At 37.3% G+C, this 18,780-nt stretch overlaps 1 protein-coding gene across 4 annotated transcripts in view; it reads left to right on the top strand.

Annotated features, from left to right (window-relative positions):
* The window catches only part of ema (C-type lectin domain containing ema), a 177,194-nt gene that overhangs the window by 25,427 nt on the left and 132,987 nt on the right, over nucleotides 1-18,780 (top strand). For 3 of the 4 annotated variants that reach the window (XM_067149861.2, XM_067149863.2, XM_067149860.2), the window contains 2 exons: nucleotides 9,569-9,702; nucleotides 16,513-16,661. In XM_067149861.2, the coding sequence (XP_067005962.2) occupies nucleotides 9,569-9,702; nucleotides 16,513-16,661 (283 nt within the window). Of the gene's footprint in view, nucleotides 1-4,743; nucleotides 4,876-9,568; nucleotides 9,703-16,512; nucleotides 16,662-18,780 lie in introns of those variants that run through there. The other variant, XM_067149862.2, reaches the window with a different exon arrangement.

Genomic DNA, 18,780 nt, shown 5'->3' with positions numbered 1-18,780 from the left:
AGAGGAAAAAGAAAGACATCTGGATTGACTTCTACAGCACAGACGCGATGTTGACAAATGACTGGAATGAAACGAACTACGAGCTGAGGCACCTTGTGACAAGGTTTGCAATCCATGGCTTTCACTTCAAAATCTGTTGCACCGATTGGTTCCATGAACCATGTGAAGACTGTAGTTGTTCCTTGTGTGGTAAGTCATGCAATCGATAACACGTGCAATTTCGTGAGAACTGGCGTATGTCGCTTAAGAAATTCTGCTCGGAAGAGAGTTAATACCGTGTAGACTGACAATTATCCAAATGAAATTATAATTTGTAACATCTACTTGTATACAGTGTGTATGTAAGTTTCTTTATGGCCATACCGAGCTCAATAGCTGTAGTCGCTTAATTGCAGCCAGTATCCAGTATTCAGGAGATAGTAGGTTCGAACCCCACTATCGGCAGCCCTGAAAATGGTTTTCCGTGGTTTCCCATTTTCACACCAGGCAAATGCTGGGGCTGTACCTTAATTAAGGCCACGGCTGCTTCCTTCCCACTCCTAGCCATTTTTCCTGTCCCATTGTCGCCATAAGACCTACCTGTGTCGGTGCGACGTAAAGCAACTAGCAAAAAAAAAACTTTATGGCCATTGGCTGCAATAAACGTATTATTATAAAACATGGCGGTGTGTTCCCATCCACATACAGCATTTCTTACCGGTCTATCATGATACAGCATAAGTTGGTGTGGCTTTGCAGTTAAATTAATTATATAAAATTAGTCATCATAAAAAAACTACCCATCGAATTTCGTTCAAACCACTTCCCAAAACATCTCAAATGTAATAAGAACAAATGGTAAAATTTTCAGCAAAATCGGTCCAGTAGTTTTTGAGTCCATATGAGAGAAAGACACACTCACTCTCTCTTTCTCCCTCCCTCTCTCTCTTTTTCACTTTTATATATATAGATAGGAACATGAAAAAGAACCCAAAGTAGGATGAACACAATGACAGGTTGCCCAGTGTGGGAAGAGGGAACAATAGAAAGAAAAGATGGAGACAAACAATAAACCAAAAAAGGACAAGGGCATTCTACACATCTTCAAATACTCCTCTCTTGTTTCTGCTTTTCTTTTTTTCTTTTTTTTCTGTTCAGTTGGGAAGCAGAAATTAGCTCATTAGGGGCTGAGGAGAGAGAGGTGCGATTGATGAAGATAGCTGTCCTGTCTGTTCGAAGACAGCAGTATATGAAGATGTGTAGATTGTCCTTTTCCTTTTGTGTTTCCATTTGTCCTTGTCTCCTATTTCTATACTGACCTGTCATTGTGTTCATTCTACTTTGTGTTTCTCTGCATGTTTCTCTCTCTATATGACTAGAAATTGTATTATTATATATTTACATGACAAAGGGATGTAAATTATACAAAGTGTAATAGAATATTTTAATGATGGCTATAAACAAATTAGTTTGAAGTGATATTGGACATGTGCATTTTTGTATACCACACACAAGAAGAATTCAGCACTGAGATGCTCAGTTGACTGGCTTTATAGACATCTTCCAGGCAAGGTCTGAATTGCCATGAATCCACTTGATATCCATAGAGTCTTTGACAAGTATACAGGGTATTTCAAAAATGCACAGTATAATTTCAGGTTGGATTCCTCACATATAGAGAAGGAAAAAAGTGTACATAAATATGGGTAAGGAAATGCATGCTTTCCGAGATATCAGACTCTGTCAAGTGCTAGAACCATTTTTTTTTCTGTACTTAACATCTCTTCAGTATGTGCTGAACATGACCTAATACGTTCAAAGTTTGAGTACAGTTCAGTCTAAGCTGAAGATATATTAAGAGATGAAACACGTCTTTGTAAACAAGTGTCATTCTTTGAGAACGTAATAATTGCATTAAAAGGTGAAAGGTTCTTGATTTTAATTAGAATTAGCTCTTGGTTCAGGGTATTTACAGGTGTTAGATAAGGCTCTTATTTTCACCTTAGTTGTTCATAGTTTATATGGATCATCTAATAATAATAATAATAATAATAATAATAATAATAATAATAATAATAATAATAGACATTTAAATTTGGTGCCATCTGGCTGTCTGTTCATCAATTTTGACATTCCATTTTATTCTAGGCCTACTAGAGGGCAGAGTAAACCCAAATTTCTCTTGGGCATCTGTGACTGAGTTTTAATTATTATCGGCACACTTTATCTTGGTGCATTTGTGTACGGGGTGAGGAGTAAGGAGGGAGCTGTCCCGGTTCCAGTAGTGCTGCCAACTGAATAAAAATGAAATCTGAATTGAATCGAGAATATGATCGATCGATATGAAGTTTCTAAACTGTTATTATCTTAAGCCAATAACTGTGTCAGATACACATTATATAACATTATATAACATTTCTCAATGCGAATCTTGTTCCTACCATGAATTCTATAGTTTGGCTTTGCTGTGTAAACAACAACAGTACTAGTACATAAGGTGTACGCCAGATGTCGCACAACGATGCTTAAACGATTCATAGTTTGTGTTTCAAAGGTTGCCAGTACGAATCACGAAGATTGCCGAGGTTGACTGATTCAGCACTAGGGTGTAAATGCACCAAGATAAAGTGTGCCGATAATAATTTTGTCAGGTAGACACCAAATGTGTCACCAGAGATCTTTTACATGCCGACACCATACGACATGATGTCGAATGGATTTTTTCCCACCATTCAAAAATCCTACTACCTCTGTTGGGTTTGAACCCTCTATCTTGGGATCCGAAGGGCACTCTACCATTAATCAAAGAGCAACTATGGATCATCTACTGAAAGGTATAATGTGGCAGGGGGAAATGTAGTTAACAGTTTAGCCTATGCTAATGGCTTGGTATGGGAAACTGCATTGAAAGCCTGCAGTCTAACATCCTGGAACTTGAAAATAGGTGTGATGAGTATGATATGAAAATTAGCCTTTCCAAGGGATGTCAGTAGGTAAGAAATTCAACAGAAATGAATGACAGATTGGTGATACAAAACTGGAACAGGTAGATAATTTCAAGTATTTAGGGTGTGTTTTCTCCCAGGATGGTAATATATTTATTTCTTTCTTTCTTTCTTTATTGTCTTGTTTTATATGGCGAGACTCAGGCTATGAAGCCTGCTATTCTGTCCGACCATACATACACCTACTCAGGACATCTTATTCATAAGTTAGAAGTAACAGATATGAAAGTAGTGAGAGTGATCGCTGGAACAAACAGGTGGGAACAATGGCAGGTGGGTACTTGGAATGAGGAGATAAAGGCTAAATTAGGAATGAACTTGATTGGCGGAGCTGTATGCGTACACCAGCTTTGGTGGTGGGGTCATATGAGGTGAATGGAGGATGATAGGTTTTAAGGGAGGGTAAGAGAAGTAGAGAGAGACAAAGGTGACTGTTGTTAGACTCAGTTTCTAATGATTTCAAGGAAAGAGGTATGAAACTAAATGTCTTGACTCCTTGGCTGAAAGGTCAGCGTTGAGGCCCTCGGTTCAGAGGGTCCTGAGTTTGATTCCCGGCCAGGTTGGGGTTTTTTAATTTCATGTGATTAATTCTTCTGACTTGGGGACAGGGTGTTTATGTTTGTCCCAACACTTCCCTCTTCATATTCAGACAACACACCACACTACAAATCACCACAGAAACACGCAACAGTGATTACATACACCCCCTCCCCCGCATGCGTGCGCGCACACTCTCTCTCTCTCTGTGCCAAGTATGGTATCCAGCCGTGAAACAGGGCCAAAGCCACATACACAACACAGTTCGCACCCGCAACTCCACAGATGTGGGGGGGAAAGTGCTCAAAAAAGCAGAAGGTATAGAATTAAAAGAGGCCACAGACAGGGGTGTATGCAGAAGGGGGGATTGGAGAGATAAATCCCCTCCCCCCCCAAAAAAAAGAAGTTTAGAACTTGTGATTAATTGTGGCAACCATGTAAATGAAGATTTGAAGTATCTCAATGTTTTGCTTTTAATTTTAACTATGTATTTGTCAACAATGTGTTGATGCTTCCATTAATAAATATACACAGGGTGTCTCATATAAACCCAGACTGTCCAGCAGTACGGGAGGCGGGCGCGTAGTTCTTAACCTTGCAAGGAGCGTGCACGTGTTCAGTCTAGCAGTCGCCAGTCTGAATCTTAGCTGTTAACATGGTGAGATAGTTATTTTCACATTTAAAGTTTATTATAAGTAGGAGTCGGCTCAGTGGGTACGCGATGCATTTGTTCAGCAATTTCCTCTTGAAGTGCCACCTTCACGAGCTCAGATTCATGTAATTGTAAATTAATAAATTGTAAATAAATTTGAAACTACTGGCTCAGTGTTCAGTAAAAAAAAACATCCGCACACACAAATGGTTTTAACATTGTTTAAAACCTGCTGATCAAGCCACAAGAGTGAGATATTGTGAGTGGTATTTTGCATCATTGAATGATCGTTTGTTCGACCCGCAGCTTGTGTTCTTTTCGGATGAGGCCTGGTTTCACCTGGTCATGTGAACAGTCGTAACTCTTGCTGTTTGTGTGCAGAAAATCCTAATAGTGTTTATGAAGCCCTTCCTTGTGAAGGGAAGATTGGTGTTTGGTGTGCTGTTAGTGCAAGGTGAATAATTGGGCCTATTTTTTTCGAGATGTTAGTAAATGCAGTGTGTGATTTTTACTTGTAGGGTAAACTGAACGAAAAAGTATATCGAATAAATCCTCACACATTGGAGGAACTGAAAGAGAACATTACGAATGAAATCAGATACATTACAGTGGTAGAAGTCACTCATGTCAGGCAGAGTGAGGTTACCAGAAACAGTGTCTGTATAACCCAGGAAGGATGACACTTCCAACATCTTTTATAAGGTAAGATTTCATATAAGATTGTATACGCGCTTAAAGCAGGGCGGCCGCATGCAATATAAGTTCAGCTGAGGCAGCTGCCGTAGCACAGTGATCAAACACCGTGCACTCGGTCGGGTTTATGTGAGAGACCCTGTATGTTTTTCTTCTAAAAGAAATCATCCTGAACCAATGGACTTAATTTCTGCTCTTAACATTTCGCAGCAGTGATATTATCCCAACGATATGTCGAGTACTGAAACTGTTTGCTGTCTTGGTAGTAACCACTGCCACACCAGAATGCTCTTTTCATCCCTGAATTATTTAAAAGGTTATTTGCAAAATATGATTGCGGAGGAAAGATTGAATGTGTTAGCTCTTTTGTATATACACAAAGAAAACCATGTGACAGTAGAAAATATAATCCCTGAGCTGGCCAGAAAACCCCGGAAATGCCTGCTGTTGTAATCATTAACATGAATACAAATGTGTCTTAATTAAATAATTGTTATCTTGAAAGTTTTAATTTTGTGTTCCTAATTTCACAATATGCACCCAAAGTCCTCAAATTTTAATATTTAATATCTACACCCAAAAATAATTTTTGCATATGCTCCTGGCCACAGAGCTAGTTGGAAGTAGAGGATTGTGGAGGCATTCAGTAAATTCACAGAGGCTTGCAGACTAAATGCTGAAAGACATAACAGTCTGTAGCGAATATATATGAATGTTTTTGTGTGTTAAAAATCAAAGATTTTACTATCTTTGTGAATAACATGTAAGAAACTATATTAATATTTATCCAGTGAGAGGATAGCTTGTCTTTTATCAGTGTAACAGGAAAGTGATTTGTTGGTCATTCACATAATGGCTGAGTTCTTAATTTTTTTTAGATTTGTTTGTGTGGGGTGGGAGGATTGTAAACACAATATGTGTCACCAGATATGTGTTACATGCCGATATTGTGCGACGTGGAGTCTCTAAGGAACTTTTTCTTGCCCTTCAAATATCCGACTTCTTCTGCTAGGTTTGAACCCGTGACCTTTTGGAGTCCGACACACTACCACTGATCCAAAGAGGGTTATGTGTTTAATCACAAACTCATGTTGCTGGTTCTCTGGGAGTTTATACCCATGAACTCTATTACAACATTTACTTTTCACAGATAGTCTGCCCTCTCTATTATTGTTAAAAGAAACTAAAGGGAAAGTACAGATTCAGCAAAGCATTTTACTACCGAGCTCGATAGCTGCAGTTTCCTAATTGCGGCCAGTATCCAGTATTCGGGAGATAGTGGTTTCGAACCCCACTGTCGGCAGCCCTAAAGATGGTTTTCCATGATTTCCCATTTTCACACCAGGTAAATGCTGGGGTTGTACCTTAATTAAGGCCACGGCTGCTTCCTTCCTACTGCTAGCCCTTTCCTGTCCCATCATCACCATAAGACCTAACTGTGTTGTTGCGACGTAAAGCAAAAAAAAAAAAAAAAAAAAAAAAAAAAGCATTTTACTACTTGTTTTAAAATGTGAGGTAAAATATTCATCTGACTGACATTCAGCTAACCGCATGGATCCAGAATAATTAACATGCTATTTGAGTAATTTTGAGCTACAGAATGAAATTCTTCATGAAAATTTTTAAAATGATGTAGAATGTTTAGTCTTTCATCAAGGTCGGGATAATACCATGCAGAAAGTCCATTAAAGAATCCAATTCTACCAAGATGTGAGTCACAGACTTTGACATCCCACCTCTAGCTGCTCTAGTACCCACTGGGGTAGGGAAGACATGGCTCGTAGATTTGTTGTTATTTTTTTTTTTACATAAATATGCCTCATGGCTGGCGGTCATTTGAAAATTTCATTAAGGAAGTTGACGTGACAGAAGTTAGTGTGATGGAAGTGTAACCCTAGCAACCGTGCAGGCTGTAATTTAAGGTATGAATGGAGGGATGGACGGATGGACAGTGTTACCTAGCAACCATGCAGGCTATGTCTTATGGCTGGTGGTCATCCGAAATTAGCAGCCATTGATGATGGATTGCCATGATCGAGAGACACATTTATGATTATTTGATTTTTTTTTTCAAAGAGAAAAGTGGTTGCTTTTTTTCTGCATCTACCTCCATTGCTTGCTGTAGGTTGGTCTTCAACCAAACAGTTGAATCCAAGAGGTAAGCCACACATTGCCTCTGGTTTATTGCTACAGTATCATCTTTCCTATTGGAGCCATATGGTGACATCCAGTATACTTCTTCAAAGACTTGTCATTTTCTAGTTTGTATTAAAGAGGCCAGTGTTGCACATACACGATAATGCCTGTTATTCATCTGCAGTTCATTGTTGGTGCAAATACCAGTACATCACCAAGGGTTTCAGTTCGTAAGTTATGAATTTCATTATGGTCCGTATTGACAATTGATGACTATCAAAGGGTAGAGAAAGGTCTACCTATTCAATACCATAAGATTAATCTTATCTATTTATTAATGTTGGTGTAGTTTTGACCTTGCTATATTAGGTCATCCTCGGATTTGATCAAAAGTGGAAATAGCATGCATGTATATGAACACCAATAAAATATTACAATTGGTATGTCTTAATTTGTATTACATAATGTTGAGAACACACACAAGCCCTGTCCAAACTGATGTTGTTATATGCATATTTGAAGTCCAATGGGGTAATATCTTGTCTTCATTGGTAAGTAAAGTCTTAATCTAGGTGTTAATGAAATGTCATCAGACTACACATTTAAAAAATGGAATTAAAATAACACATTAAACCTGTTGTTACTGGTGTTGTTGAACTGTACCAATGTCTTTATAATAAACAAGTATTCTTGAGTCTTGAATTGATCTTGGAGCTGATAATTTGTCGTTTGTGTGTGTTGTTGACCAATTTGATCCACAAATTATACCTTAGTGAATAGAATATACAAGTAACAGTATACATTCACGACTTGAATAAGTGGCCTTCCCATCCGATGGACTGATCTTTGTTAGAATTGAGTGTGAAGTGTCTGAAAAAGAGAAAATTGTAATTGATAGTAAAGGTTTCAGTGTCACTGTAGCTTTCATGGTGGCAGCAGTTTGTATTAAGGTTTCTATTTTTGCAAGTTGCTTTACGTCGCACTGACACAGATAGGTCCTATGGCGACGATGGGACAGGAAAGACTTAGGAGTGGGAAGGAAGCGGCCTCTATTAAGGTATGCCTGGTGTGAAAATTGGAAACCACGTAAAACCATGCTGCCGACAGTGGGGTTCGAACCCACTATCTCCCGAATACTGGATACTGGCCGCACTTAAGCGAGTGCAGCTATCAAGCTCAGTAGACTTCTATCTGGAACTGCTTGTATAGTTAATGTATTGGAAGACATGTTCTACCACTTGAAAATACCTTTCCTCTGTAACAGCTTATGAGAGGTCCAGGTTTCTAAGAAGTTTTTCTTGCTTGATGACCAGTTAAATTGTCCTCATTGTTAGATGAAATATCCAAAGCCTAAAATGCAACTTGCCTCTCAGTGTTAAAATCTTGTTTATGATGGAGGTGTGCATCTTCAATCAGGGCTAATTTCCTACATATATTAAGTTAGTGTTGCAGATAGGCTTCCCATCCTGCTTTGGCTAGCCCAAGGCCACAAAATTTCTTAGGTGCCTATAGCATGCTATTGGGACAGTCATGGGGTAAACCAGTTTAAAAAAAAAAATTGCTCTTTGCAGTATTTTGTCAACATCATCCAGGAATGTTTTCCTGATTTAAGGCAATGAGGCACACTGTAGGGGATAAACCAAACTGGGCCATATGCATTATTTGATTTTTCTGGTCATTTTTTATCATAACTAATTTGAAATATTTTTATGGACATTTCAAATAACTGATTTTTCATCAAGGATGATTTCATCTCAGAAGCTTCAACCAAGTTATTTTATGGGTACTGTATGATCTATGAGAGAATGCTAACTGTATTTATTCGCAGATCTTATATCTTTTCCAAAAAGTTAATTTACTCTCTGAAGGATACACTCAAAGTCCAAGTTGATTTTGCTGCTAGATCAATAACAGCCCTGATGCCGTATTCCCCTTTCCCTTTTAAATGACATTCCCGCTAATCTGGCGTCCTGACATCCCTTTCACATCATGGCTGATATATACTTCTAACATTGGAAATAGTTTCCTTGTGAGCAAAATATGACAAAAGAACCCCTGACAGAACTCTTTTTTGAAGTGTCAAATAATATATAGATGTCTTTTTTTTTTGTATTCTGGACGAACAAGATTTTTCCAATATATTCATGTATGAAATGAGATAAACTACTCAGAAATCTTGATATTATGTGAAGATCTTTTTTAATATTCTGGGCAGACAAGAATTTTCTAATATGTTAACACCAAGATTTGTAGGTAGTTTGTCTCATTTCTCATAACATAAACAGAAAAGACATCATATCTCAAAAAAGGAAAAGAAAACAAACCTGTTGAAGTGTTGACTTAATTGGTTCAGTCATATTGTGAATGATGGCCAATGCATGTACTTTATTCACTTAACAAATTATTAACAAATTATTCACGTGATACATACTTAAGCAATAATGACTCTTCCTGGGCAAAGTGTAGAACAATATTTTCAGACAGTGATTAACTTGATCTATTGGTTTAAAAAAAAAAAATCATGGATGGCTTATTTATTTTTTATTGTGTTTTTTCTCCCTCTCAGCTTCTTCCTTGAGAAGAATATGCTATCATTCTTTCTCAAGATCATGAAGCAGAAATGTGGCAGCTATGTATGTGTGCAGCTTCTCCAGACCCTCAATATTTTATTTGAGAATATCAGAAATGAAACATCTCTGTGTAAGTACCTATAGAACATTAAGATTTATTAACTACAAGTCTTTGATTAGTATTGTAACAGTCGTATTATAAAGGCTTAATAAATAAGGGGATTTTTGTTGATATATGTTTTGTGTAGAAGGATTTTGTGATGGTTTGGATTGTGAAACAAAACCAGAAATAAAAATAAAAATGTAGAATTGATAAAGGTTGCCCTGTTTAGTTTCTCTCTTCAGTACAGTCGTTGTTCTCTTTCTGTTCTCTAATTGTACAGAAAACTGTTGGTTATTTGAGCTAATAAGGAGGAGAACTTGAAAATTGGTAGGTGATATATTTCAGTGAAAAGTTAATTGGCAACATAGCAGGGATTTTTTAAAACATGGCAAGAAAGAGTTTAATTTGAAAGATCCCGTGTAATGTTTATTTTTTTGTGAGAGGACTATTAATTAATCCTCTTTCACATTGCTATGTATTTTTCTCGTTGCCAGAACTTCATTATAACTAAAGTGGTGTTGACTCTTGTATTCTGTAATGTGGTGCTAATTACAAATTAGAAAGGAAAAAGCTAATGCTGGTGCCTAATCCTGACAGCCATAGTGCGGTCGCTATTGTACTGTAGTCTTCTCCCTCCTCAAATTTTTCTATTCCAATTTCTTTATTGTTACAATAGTTTTTCTGCTGTGAGGAGATAAATCTGAAGACCACACAGACTGATTCCCAGCATCTCAGTCTAGGGGTAGAGAGCTTGTCTTGTACTCGGAAACCCCAGGTTTGATTCCTGGCCAGGTCAAGGATTTTTATCTGAATCTGAGGGCTGGTTTGAGGTTCACTCAGCCTGTGTGAGAACAGTCGAGGAGCCATCTGATAGTGAGATAGTGACCCCAGACTAGAAAGCTAAGAATAATGGCTGAGAGGATTCATCATGACCATGTGTAACGTTGTAATTTGCAGACCTTCAGTAGTGGTTGCTTGGCAGGCCAAAGCCCATCAGGGCTGTGTGCAAGAAATCTGAGCTTGAAATCAATCTTGTGAGAGATGCTAGACCGATAATAATGGGTATAGTATTCCATTCTCACATGGCTTTGAGTTCATTACTCTCAAATATGCTACTTTTTTAACAACTCAATACACAGAAAGCCTAGGTAAAAGTAATGTATACTATTGCACATTTATTTAGTTAACTTTTATGTTGCACAAGTAACACACAAACCACATAATTCACACACAAATAATCAGGAGTTTCGTCTATTTCTGAACTTCTTGTTTTGCTCCCTCAATAATCATAAGGTTTCCTTGCAGCTACGTTCTAGAGATCACCATAAATCTTGTGTTACCTGTACTAACATTAAGTTTTAAAACATATGGCCTTCTAGCTTCCACTACTCGGTCAGTCAATCACTGCATGTCTTGTCATTTACTGGTTTTCCATTAACTTTGATTCTTGCTGTTTGATTTGTCAGAACTCTTCAGATTATACTTCTTTTAAATACATGATGAATAACTCAGGGAAATGGGCATATCCCTGTCTCTCACCTCATTTTATTTATTTCTCATCTGAATTTGATTCCTTCTTTTATTACAGTAGTCTGATTATCGTCAAAGTAACTGATGATACAGATATTTTTAATATCTATATTCTTTTTTCAGCAAATGAATAAGATGGTTATGACAAACTTTGTCAAAGACCTTTTTGTATTCCAAAGATCAGACATGCAATGATTAACTAACTTGCAAACATCTCTGTGCTAGCACATTAAAAACATGCAAAGGCTCTTTGGCATTTCCTAATGTAAATTGCATTTCATTGATATCTTGTTCCAGATTGCTGAAGGTTGGTTTGTGTATAATCTGTAAAAACATTTGAAAAGTATAATTCATTAGACTTTACTGGTTCAATATCCATGATATGTCAATGCAGGTACAGGAAACACAAAATAGGAAAACTTACTCTGTTAAGGGCGCCAATCTTCTGTTAGGAGATGGCACCAGAAGAATGAGGGAAACTCATTAGACTAAATGTTGGATGGTCACTGCATTTTTGTGTGTTTCTTTTTTTTTTGTTAAGGTGATTAACCCTCCAAGTGGCAAGCGCCTGATATCAGGCGTTTTATGCGTTTGCCCAGTGGCAACGCCTGATATCAGGCGTTTTGACATGCTCTTTATTTTATTTCGATAATCTTATTATTATTCATCGAAATGTGCTAATTACGAATCAATTGAAGGAGAAATGTTCGGCCATAATCATGAAATAGTTTGTATAATAACATCTTACACTAATCTAATGTAAATCGTTGCCAAAGTAGCGTCATAATTCCGCTGTCTTTTGCTAGCTGCTACATACTTGGCGGCTGGCCACACGAATGTCTCAGCTGAGCCAGCTATATTTAGTTGCCAGTTTTCCTTCTGATATCAATCTGAAGTGTTGATATGCACTCATCTCAGCAATACTGAATCATTTCCTCACAGGAACAGTGAATAAATCTTCAAAGGGACTGTCTCAGATTGTTTTAGGTACAAAACTTGAACCTAGGCAAATCGTTTACTTTAGGCAAGGTGACATTCTGCTGGTTGCTTATAAAGAGACGAAAACAAGGAAACCAGTCTATTGTCTCACAACAGGATGTTACACTGAGGGAAATGAGGGGTTGAAACCACTACTGATTCATAAGTACAATAACTTCATGGGAGGTGTAGATAATAAAGGTAAGTGTATTTTCCATGCCACTTGTTCCAGACCCACTAGAAGGTACTGGAAGCAGTTTTTTTCAAATCTTCTAGATATAACATTATTTGACACATACGTCCTGTACATAAAGAACACTGATAAGCCTTTAGCAAGATGAGACTTCATGATCACTATAGTTAGGAGATTGCTAAATGAACAGTTCCCAATTCCAGTTGTGAGGCCAACAGGTCATGCAGGAGGCCCCTCTCATGCTCTCGAAATATTGCCACAGAATAACAATCGCCTATGTGTTGTGTGCTTGAAAGTAAAGAAGAAGAAGGAGAAGAAGTCTACATTCTGGTGTCGAGGATGTAATGGTGGTATTCACCAGGGGTGTTATAAACTAGTGCACTTCTGGAGGCCTTACAATCATGGAGTAAAAAGAAAGACCCACCCAAGTGACTGTGAGTGAAATGTAGGCCTACAAGTGGTAGCATACAATCGTTGTATACATTGTTGTATAATTTTTCCAGCTAAGAACAGTATTATGAACTATATACTGGTACGCACCTATTTACTATGAACTGGTGCTTCTTTTGTATGTGTCATTTTTTTACATTTACCTAAATATAAACATTTTATATATAGCAAAACTTTTGCAAAAATAAATAATATAAACAAATTCAACATATTTTTGGTCTTACACTTTGTGGATGATAAATAACAGCTTTAGTATCATCATCTTATTCCTTGTACTTTTGAGGATAAAAGGGTGTGCTGTTTATGTATGTATAACAACGATTTTTAACACAATTTATACTAAGAGTCTGCAACACCGGTAAAATATCGCTGCCATTACAGGATAAATGACCGCCACTTCGAGGGTTAAGCTAGATTGCAACTAATCTGACATGACTTTTGCATTGTAAATGGAATTGTGTAAGTCAACTAGAACACCAATTTGTCTCTCTCTCTCTCTAATAAGTTTTGGAATTTCTGCTGTTACTTGACCAGGATCAGGAGCTTTGTTTGTTTTTTCTTTTGCCTCCCTTATGAAATTAAATATTCTTTTCTCTGTTATGTCTGGACCATTCACATTGTGCATATCATCACATACTTAATGTCTTTGCCTGTCATCTTCAAATAGCTCTTGGATGTATTCATCTCCCTAGCTTTACCCTGAACCTCATGTATAAAATTGTCACTCTTTTCTTTCTGTAAAATGCTATCTTTCTTTGTTTTATTAATTACAGCTAGTTCTGTAGAGCTTTTGTGAGATTGTCCTTTTCTTATGTTATTTTTCTCTCTCTGCACATTTTCATCCATCTTGTTTCTACATGTATATTCTTCTTATTATGCCATTTATTGGTCGTGAAAGTCTACGTATTAAAAAAAAAAAATTGATAAATATCCATGGATCTGAAAGGAATTATTGACTGTCAAAATCAGAAACTGTACTGTAAGGGTATATGAAATGGCGCATGGCTTTTAGTGCCGGGAGTATCCGAGGACAAGTTCGGCTCGCCAGATGTAGGTCTTTTCTTTTGACGCCCGTAGGTGACCTGCATGTCATGATGAGGATGAAATGATGATGAAGACGAGACATACACCCAGCCCCCATGTCAATGAAATTAACCAATTAGGCTATGGTTAAAATTCCTGACCCCACCTGTGAATTGAACCTGGGACTCCTGTGACCAAAGGCCAGCACGCTAACCACTTAGCCATGGAGCCGGACATATGGGTATAAATTAATTATAACTTATTTTTCAAAGCCATCAATATTACGTATTTTCTTAAACATGCCATGATGTCAGATTGCAATGACTGTGCTATGACAACATGTAGTACATTTTTGTTCGTTTAGAGAAGAGCGAGAGAGTGTACGAGACTCCATTTGAATCCGAGGAAGAGCTCCTCGCTTTGGTGTTTTCAGCTGTGAACCTTCTACAGCACATGTGTGTGATATTTGAACGTATATGACAGGCATTGGCATGTCGTTGCAGAGCGCGTATTGAAACAGGACGCACTTATGAACAGTTTCTGGAAAAGATAACAAGAAAATGACTTATAATGGTTTTATTCTCAACCACCTCAAAATGTACTTTGACTATTCATTTCCAACCTATGGTTATTTAATAGAAATACCTATGTGTTTTTGTCTCTTTTATCATCTGTAAGAAGTTTGAGTATTGAATTCTGATACACTCTGTATGTCAGGGCTGGACAAATCCCAGGTACCCGGTTGCCATGGCGATGAAAGAAATTTGTAGGTGCCTAAAATGTTCAGATTGTAACTAAATTCCAGTATGAGGACAACACAGTATTTTTGGAATTTCCTTGCACTCTAGAAATAACAATGATAAAAAATTAATTTGGTAGCATTTTAAAAACCTTGACAGTAAAATTCTTTCCTAAGGTGCTTTTGTTTCTTTTGTTGTTGCTATATTTGTTACTGCTGTTTCTCTAGCATATCTAAAGATGGAGATTATAAGGTTTAGAAATGGTTATAAGCATCAACTACAACTGAACGTTGACTTGAATGGAGATGATCATTCGATGCATCCCGTGACAGCTAGTAACCATTAAATCAAGAAACTAATCCTTCAGTCGTGGCTGGTGTTGGTGCATATTTTCTCAGTTATGCTCTTTGTGTACTGCATTAATATGGAGTTAGGGGTTTAGTACATTTGTGCCAATTAAATTAAATTAGGTGCCTATAGTAGTGAATGTGATATAGGAGTGACTGGTTAATTATTATATATTATTTATATTTTTTTATGTCTGACACCTAAAAAAAGTTACTGGCCCCTAGATTTTTTCTGATTTGTCCAGCCCTGCTGTATGTATTAATCTCGGTTTTATGTGACCTTCACTTTCCCATTAATTCCAGTATATTCTTGGTTATCCATGCCTTATATTTGTTTTCCTTTCAGTGTCATTTTATTCATATACATTGGTGTACCTGTCCGAAACTAAAACACAGATATCAGAACTTCAAAAAATTGCAGCTAAAATTGACCTTAAAATATCATTTGAGAAGAGAGGAATTATATTCCAAAAACCAGCGTTATTAACAGAAACAACCATAAATGAGAATAAAGTCAAAATTGTCACCCATTTCAAATACCTAGGAGAAGTAACAACAGACAGCCTAAATGAAAAACCCTTGATCCAAATAAGAATAAACAAGCTAGCTAAAGCACAAATATTAACCTGGAACATTTGCAGAAAAAATGCCTGTCCATACACACAAAACTAAAACACTACAACACAGTTATAAAACTGGAAACAAAATATGCACAGCGACTCTCTTTCACCTGAATGAACACTCAAAGACCAACAGACTCCAGAAGATCACAAGAAGAATTGGAAGAACCTGCATCAATGAAAAATGATAGAAGGAAACATGGACAGTGACGGATAGTACCCAACAAAGTCGTGTACAAAGAGTTAGAACCCATTACCGATACTGTGCGTAAGAAGAGACTGTGATTCTTTGGACAAACAATGAGAATGCAGGATTCGAGACTTGAAACAACTGGTACAGTATAACCTCGACTCAAAAAAAACCCACAATAGGCTGCAGATGGATCAGAGAAATAAGAGAGGATCTTAAGAAAATTGGCCTTACACCAGAAGACACCACAGATAAGATAAAATTAAACAAAAAAATTCACTTCACATGTACAAGAAAGAAACTTGCAGCACAAATGTTTTCAACACCAGGAAGGGCGCAAAGATCGTAACACATGAAAAAGTACTGGAAAGACTGCAAGGTGCGCACAGTCTCTTTGAAAAGACTTGGATAATGGATTGACTTAAGCGACTGACGTCTTTCCGCAATGTATTCTCGTATTGTTTGTAGTTTTTCATTAATTTGATCTGTAAGCTGTTCTTTGACTGCCAGACCCTGTGTTTAAGAGATATTGCTTTTTCCTTAATTTGTTGTATTACAAGTTTAATTTCAAATTTTGCCTCAGATGGGATGTCTGCCACCAGGATGTCTCTTCAATGTGTTTATAGAATTTCAGTATTGTTTGTTGATGAGTATGAAACACTTTTGGTGTAGTTGCTTGTGTTTATTAGGTGTTTGTTCAGACCTTATGGAAGCTATTTTCTGACACTTTCTGTATTACTTATCAAGTATGTCATTTTCATTTCAGATTACCTCCTCAGCAACAACCATGTGAATTCAATTATTGTGCACAAATTTGACTTCTCTGATGAAGAAGTGATGGCTTACTATATTTCTTTCTTAAAGACACTGTCGCTCAAGCTCAACTGTCACACTATTCACTTCTTTTACAATGAGGTGAGTGAAAGTAAATCTTGGTAGAATATTTCTGCTTTTCTGAACTATGATATGTATGAGATGTTTGCAATATTTTGTTATGTCTGATAGCTTGATAAAAAAAACTAATGAAATTGTGTGGATCTTATGGTTCAGTAACGTCGTTGCTAACTTCTTGCAGTGTGACTGTGGATTGAATCCCAATCACTGCAAGTGAGATAATTTTTCAAATGGATGGTCATGTTCCACATCCCTGCAATTCAGAGTCCATGTTCATCGCTCATTGTTCTCTCTTGTACTTAACCACATCACTGTACAGTAAAAATGATGAAGAATATTAAATGTAAAATTCTCATTTGTAATATAAATTCAAAATACAGTATTACATCTTATTTACACTTTTCAAGGGACCCGAGGAATACCACTGTAAAAGAGTGTGTGTGTGTGTGTGTGTGTGTGTGTGTGTGTGTGTGTGTGTCGGGGGGGGGGTGTCGGGGGGGTGTGTGTGTGTGTGTGTGTAAATCGTGGGAAACAACTTATATCTGTAAAAACGCCCTGGAATAGGACGTAAATGTTACACAAGTGCATATTATTAATTTGTAGAGTATTTTAATCTTAATCCTATTACAGTACTTACCTCAAAAGTCCAGTGTTAATTAACTGTTGACACTACACTGCCTTTGTAATTCTGCTCATCCACTGATCATGAGAAGGATACTAGTAGGTAGTTAAAATATTGTGTAATACAGTGTATTATTTTAATCTGGTTATCTTTCTTAGAATGGCTATAGAATTATCTAACATGCAGTATATTTTCTTTCTCTTTTAAAATATATTAAAAAATAACAATCCGCTCATCAGAGTTGTGATGCGGTTAGCGTAGAATCCCCTGATATTCCTAATCAGCTAGTTTTTGTCTATGTGTTGTAAAGTGTGTGCTGTCTGGTTTGGTCATAATGCTGTTGTTACTCGAAGCATTATAGGTTAGTTGCAACATCATTTTACTTGGATTTTTCCCGTCTCAAACAACTTGACGTGGAGTAAATGGTGGGAAGAAGAAAATGTTGCAAACATAAATTTGAGGATTTTAATACATTGCGAGCCCAGGGAATCTGACGGGACCAACAAAAAAATGTTGTAAATGATGGCAAAACATAAAAGCGGCTTAATACTGTGTATGAAATGTAAATCCACTTTATACTAATATGTACACATCATTAATCAACTGCTGATATGCTGAAATTAATGAACAATAACTAACTTACACACACATATACAATCATTCATCATGATTCACACTGTTGGGTTATCTATCTGAGAGGTACTTTCTGCATGAAGACTTGATTGAATCCATAAAGAGTTATGCTATGGATTTATTTGGAATAGAGTTCCATAATATGATTCCCGTTGTGATAAATGTGCAATTATAGGCAGCTGACCTACTAATGGGATTGGCAGGGGTGGTAACAGAATGTGTATTTTGCTGGTGAGGACAGATACTGGGGAATTCTCTCAGTTAGGGATGTGAACACTAACATGGCTGCATGAAGATTCCCAAGTTCCTCACTTTTAAGGAGAGAAAATTTGCTTGTAAAAAGGTGTGATGTGTGTCATAGTGTAAGGAAAATATAAATCTGATGCAGAAATTCAGGCTCCTTTGTATCTTCCTAATTTGCTCATAAGTTGCATCAATGAAATCATCATCATCATCATCATCATCATCATCATTCCGTGTCCGGTCAGCATTTCCAAAATGTAGCAACTCCGATGGCCTTGTTGTTCACCTCTATCAGGACCTGTGTAGTGCAGGGTTGTTCTAATACAGGACAGATGAGCAGATGGTTCGGATCTTGTGTTACACCACACTCACAGAATGTCTCTCCATCAGCTGGGTATGCCCCATTTTTGCATGTTGGTCTTGCAAAGAGAGACGCCCACCCTAAGACGATTAAGTGATCTCCAAATAGGGTAGAGCAGGTCATTTCCTGGAGCTAGCTCTTCCTTTGCAGGGGTATCAGACGGCAGCATGCTCTTCCACGTGGTGATGCGGTTAGACTCCGATGTTCCTACCAGTGGTTGAGTCCTAGTGATAAAACTTTTTCTCGACTTCAGTCGACAGGCTACAGCCTGGTGATCATGC

This window comes from Anabrus simplex, chromosome 6 (assembly GCF_040414725.1).
Source record: "Anabrus simplex isolate iqAnaSimp1 chromosome 6, ASM4041472v1, whole genome shotgun sequence".
NCBI classification, from domain to species: Eukaryota; Metazoa; Arthropoda; class Insecta; order Orthoptera; family Tettigoniidae; genus Anabrus; species Anabrus simplex.
The sequence above is the reverse complement of the archived record's forward strand: the minus strand, read 5'-3'. Positions and strand labels throughout refer to the sequence as shown.